We start from the raw sequence: 5,814 nt of genomic DNA on the forward strand, positions 1-5,814 counted from the left end.
ATTTTTTATTTTTCTCCGATATCCGATCCAGTAATTTAGGTCAGTATCGGACCGATACCGATACGTAATATCGGATCGGTCCATCTCTAATCTTAATACTCGTCTACAAAAAGAAGAGGTGTAAAATGTGTAGACTTGTATGTTTTTAAGCTTTGTTTTTTTAGGCTGTTATTGTATCTGTCTCACCGATGGTGCATGTAGCCTCAAAGTCCTGGCAGCACTCATTATGTTGCAGGCAGCTGAAGTCACACTTACACTGCCAGCCTCTGTTGAAAACCTCACCGCATCGACCCACACAGCTGCCTGAAGACAGAAGAAATGTGACTTGAGTCATAATTTAATTTCTATCTATTTTATAGTTATTGGGTTCAGTATTCTTTATTAGCATTTTTATATTATGCATAGTAGAGACATTATTTAAGATTTCTCTTTGTAAAATGCAAAATGATACAGCGCAAAACAGGACAAATGCATTACTGGATATTAGAAGATCAAAAAGGATGCATCCAAGGAATTGCCAGTGGAGTGATTTGGTATTTTAGGTACGTAGCTAGAAAACTGTAGACAGATAAACATGGCATGCTAGGTACATAACTAGAGATCTGAGGATGTTAACTGTTTTAGTAAGTGCATTCTCCGACAATAAATACATCTTTTAGACATCACAGCACGATATTGTAGAAAAACAGATTAAATGTAAATGTTGATGTATACCTGGGCCAGCAGCAGCTGATGTCATACCAAGTCCAACAAAGAGAAGCCCCAGTGATATAATCATCATCACCATCTTCACCTTTATCCGTGAGCAATATCAGATCAGATCTAAGTGAGATAATCAGTAGTTAGTTACCTCCTCAGTGTGTCACCTCGCCTCTTCTACTCTGTCTGTCATCTGCTGTCTGTTGGTCTTATATATGAGACAAAAGCACACACGAACAGGACACTTTTAATTAGCAGCACACACAAACACACACTGGCAGTACACCCACAGACTAATTAAAAACTGCCAACATGCATTTAAACTTCCTACACTGTCAGTAAATCAACTCCTACACAGAGTAACGTCTTTCAAGACTTAAAGTAAAAAGTAATTAGATTAATTACTCCAGTAACATAAATAATATTTACGTATTTGAGATCAAATGTGCTGTAAAGCACTTTGAAAGTAAAAAGGAGCACTAAATCAGAAGCTATGTTTACTACAAGTATTTGTACAGACATTTGCTTCCGTGTGATACCACTCCTACCTGTTGACCTTTTGGCCACATTTTTCCAAACAACCAACTTAGGTACTTGATCCAAAACTGATGTCATGTGGCTTTATAATCTTTTATGGTGGATTTTAAATAGTTCAACTTGGTATACGTGTCATAAAAAGTGTCTACATATGGGTAACTTTAACGAGGAGATGAACAGAGGCAAAAAGAAGAAATGACTGAGAGGGGTCCATCCGGTGAGGCATTTACTAAAGTTTGATGTATATGCACTGCATCATATTAGTTTGATTTATTTATGCTCTACAGTAAAACAAAATTGATAAAAGTCAAATAGATTTTTTTGGTGGAGGTGGAGGCAAAATTATGGGATGGGGATGCCAAAGGAACCAGGCTACTGGTGTTAACTGATTATGTCACTGCTTATAGCGGTAGCAGCTATATCATTTTTTGACAGATTATATGGTATGCTTCAGATCATGTGCTCCATGCTTTTCTCTTCCCAAGTACAAGTTCATCTTTATTTCATCTGAAAAGATATTTTTTCTTTAAAAAAAAATGCAAATCAGATATTTTCTGGCAATGTCTAATCTGGCCTTTGTGTAATCAGTGGTTTCCGTCTGTATTTCAGTTTATCTCTTGATTGTAGATTTTGAAAATGATATGCCTCCTTCCTTGAAAGTATTCTTGACTTGGTTAAATTTTGTGAAGTTGTTTTCTATTAAAGGATTTTTTTTTTGTGACAAACTGTTTTTCTGTTTGGATCTTTCTGTGGATTTATTTCTAATTGCCTTGACTTGCACAGATATTTCTCTAAACTTCTTATTCAGAGTTGCAGCGAACAGAGACCAAGTGTAACTTCAGCACTTAGAATAAACTCCACACCTCTTATCGCTTTAGTGTAATAAGGAAAAACAAGCCTCACCTGGTTATGAAACTGCTTATCAGTCAATTGTCCAATTATTTCTGAACCTCACAAAATATGGCACTATGTATAAAAAGGGCTGTAAATACTAAAAGGTTAACACAATATCTTAGTTAAACTCCAAATTGATTGCTTGATTTAAAATTAACTGTGGTAATAATAATTATAATAAATAATTATATGATTTTTGTCATTTCCACAGTGCTTAGCAGTTCTGTTAATTCAGAATTTATGACAGACAAAAACTATACTTGTTGTACTAGCAAACATCTACTCTAAAATATTGACAATAAATTAACAACCAACACACCAAAAGCCACACTGACGTTTTCGTTTGCCCATTTCTATCCAAAAAACATGTCTAACCAGGGACCAAGTCCCTGCTTATGGATGGGACTAATCAGGCATAAAATACAATTATATATTGAAGGTCAGTTCTGTGCACAGCCCTTACATGTAGGCAATATCAGTTCTTTTTTTTGAAGCCATCTCTTTATATGTACAGCGTTATGGTCATAAGAAGCTGCTTATTCAAACGACATATGGGATTATTTTCAAGTAGAAGAAAGGCTCTGTTTGACAATACTGAGTTGGACACAATGTCAATGAGTCACTCCACCAGACCAAACACACCATTAACACGCCCACACTGCTCACAGTCACCTGCTGGCCTTTGCACTGAATATATGTGTGTATGTGTTCTGTCTTCTTCATTTGGTTCATTTTGAACAGTCAATTATGTGTGATGGGGAGCCCTCTAATAAGCCCTCAAGGATGGATGTGGTTACTTCAGGGTATTGTGATTGGCGAGATGGCCAGATTAAAGCAGCTCGTAAAACTTTATTAGCACCCCACATTGTGACCATGTACAGACTGTGGGATGCATGTTGGCGGGCAGTTCAGAGCAACACACACACACTTGTTAGGTGTAAAGGAACAAGAGTCCAGACAGACATCATGAAACATGTATTTAAAGAGCATCTGGCAGTAGAAATAACTGATTCATTCATCCAGCACATGTAATTGTCACTTATACAATATACAAGTCAGACAGTTCACTTGAGAAATGTGTCTGTTGCTGTCTGTAGCTGCCATGGGACAGAACATCGTGCCTGTCCAATCACATTCACTTTTTTCAGTTTTACTGTCAGTGGTAATGACTCTGGTGGGACCGTGGGCTGCTGACCAGTGTCTGCTCACATTACCTCACCCTCCTGGTATCATCCTCTCACTGTCTTCACTTGTTCCTACTCGTTATTTCATTTTTATAGTGAGAGCCAATTACATGCTTAAGTTTATTTAGTAGTGGGAAAGGAATGTGTTCCTTTGTTTACTTAGTTTGATTAGCTCATTCCAACTTTTAACTTCAGCTTTATTAGGAATATAATGTGAAAAGCTTGTATGACAATATCTTATGTTTTCAGATAAATTTGAGTTTTTACATTCCACAGTTATTGATCTGTGTTAAGCACTTTCTAAAAACACAAGTTAATGACTTTTGGTTTGTCTAAATCAAAAGACTTCTTAATACTTAATGCTTTTCCCAGTAACACATCATTCTCGGAAAAGGAGAGCCTTTAATGACTAGTCACAAAGGGGTGTGGGTGTTATGGTTTTGAGGTTTAGTTGGTGTTTTGGTCTATAAAATTTCTATTTATTTTTTTCTATTTTTCGTGATTCCTTATTTCTCAGCTTTTGCACTTTCCTAAAGTCTCTGTGACTCTGTCTGTCCATGTGCTGTTCTTATTACTGATTAGTCATTTCCTGTTTTATTTTGTTATCCAGTTTTCCTTTTGATAAACTTGTCTGATTTGTTCTCAGTTGCTGTCATATGCCTTATTAATTCCCCTTAGGGAAATCAAGCTTATTTAATTCCCTGACGGAGGGATAATATGCCCTGTCTGTCAAACCACTGATTTATGGCCCCATGTCAAAAGATTTATGACTTAGGAAGTTATAAATTTTATGACAGTTATCATTTTTATGAATATCGTAAAATTAGGATATGTCATAACTCGGTAATAATCAGTCCCAAAAATATGATCACGAAAATGTGGACTAGGATAATGAATAGGATGTTTGAGACAGAACTGGACTATAGAATCATTCATAATGGTGTGCTGTTGTCATTTTAAGCGAAAAAGTTTACTTTTTAGACTAAAAAGCTTTTGTAACAGTGATGATGGAGGGAGATGGAGGCTGCATGCCCCTTTTTGATTGCCAACTGTGAGATTGACAGATAAGGTCTAGGAGTAGTCCCCAATGTTTGCAGACGACATTGTGATCTATAGTGAGATTAGAGAAGAGAGATATGGAGAGAAAAGGAATGTAGAAGCAAAACACAATACAGTGGTCCTTCGTTTATCCCAGTAGTTACGTTCCAAAAATAGGTGAAATCCGCGAAGTAGCTAACTTTATTTTTTTACAATTATTATAGATGTTTTAAGGCTGTAAAACTATGGGCAGAAATCTGTGCCATCAGAAACTGAATTTGAATAAGTTAAATTTGAATTTGAATTGCTCGGATTGAATCTGAATTGTAACTTGAATAAATGCTTTTAAAAACTGAATATGAATTAGCCTAAATTGAAATTTAATTTTATATTTTTAAAATGAATTCATTTGCTTTGAAACCGTATTTTGTCCTTTAAAAATTTAGCTCTCCAATAATTTCAGTTTCACTTCTCACCATTCAGTTTCAGTTCTACAATTCAATTTCAGTTCCAAAATCCAGTTTTTTGGGACTTACATACGGTTCCGGTAATCAACCGCAGATTAATACAACTATGTTCTACTAGCGGACCGAAAGTGTTACTGACGGGAATCTACAGCATCTTGAGCTGACTTAAGACTTCAGAAGTCATTCGTCATGTCGAATGACCAGCGGATAAACTCTCAGGTTGGTAATAAATGTATTACATTTTTAAGACCAAGCGTCATGTTAACAAATGATAGCCGTACAGTAACTGTTATGCTTATTGTAGCTAAAAACGTTAATTTAGCGTAGTTTGCCCTGAATTCAGCTTTGACAAATATGATCGACTGTTTCTAGTAGAATTCCAAAGTTGTCATCTTGGACCCTGTCAGAGCCCTGTACCCCTACAGTAGGGAAACGTGCAAAACGGTGTCCAAACCTTTGTATTTTAGCTTTATTTATGTCTTACACAGCATCCCAACTCTTTAGCTAACTTAATAACTTTAGCTAAAGTGAATAGTTAGTCTAATTCATTAGTGCAGCATTACTGGATCACCTCTGTTTGAAGCAGAGGCGGAGCCAGACATTTGAAACACCCAGGGCTTAGCCCTAAAGGGTAGTATGCACGTGGGATTTTTTTTTTTTTTTTTTGGGGGGGGGGACTGAAAGATTAATAGGCTCTGTTTTGAGTCTTGTTCAAAAAAGAATGACTTCATATAGGGAAAAATATATATCACATGTGCAGGACACCTTAAACTAGTTTTTTAATTAAGCAGCGAGGCAGAACAAAGTCGGGCCTGTATCAAGACACGAGGACTAAACCCCAATTCAACCAGACCCAGAACTGATCCGGAATTAAAACAGGACTACAACAGTTCAAAATCAGGACTACTGAGGACTTAACTAAGACAGAACCAGAATCAGAACTAGATGATAGTAGCACTAAAAATCATCATAGACCTGCACTACACTTATTTTTT

General features: G+C 36.4%; 1 protein-coding gene across 2 annotated transcripts in view; it reads right to left on the bottom strand.

The window, feature by feature from the left end:
* prg4a (proteoglycan 4a) overlaps window positions 1–969 on the bottom strand; it is an 8,842-nt gene extending 7,873 nt beyond the window's left edge. For both annotated transcript variants that reach the window (XM_005938179.3, XM_005938178.3), the window contains exons 1-2: window positions 715–969; window positions 187–303 (exon numbers count right to left, since the gene is read on the bottom strand). In XM_005938179.3, coding sequence (XP_005938241.1) covers window positions 187–303; window positions 715–787 — 190 coding nt within the window. In that variant the 5' untranslated portion in view covers window positions 788–969. The remainder of the gene's footprint in view (window positions 1–186; window positions 304–714) is intronic.
* Between the last annotated feature and the right edge of the window lie 4,845 nt (window positions 970–5,814).

The sequence above is a fragment of the Haplochromis burtoni genome, unplaced genomic scaffold (genome assembly GCF_018398535.1).
Source record: "Haplochromis burtoni strain Fernald_Lab_line unplaced genomic scaffold, NCSU_Asbu1 Contig_243, whole genome shotgun sequence".
Classification (NCBI taxonomy): domain Eukaryota; kingdom Metazoa; phylum Chordata; class Actinopteri; order Cichliformes; family Cichlidae; genus Haplochromis; species Haplochromis burtoni.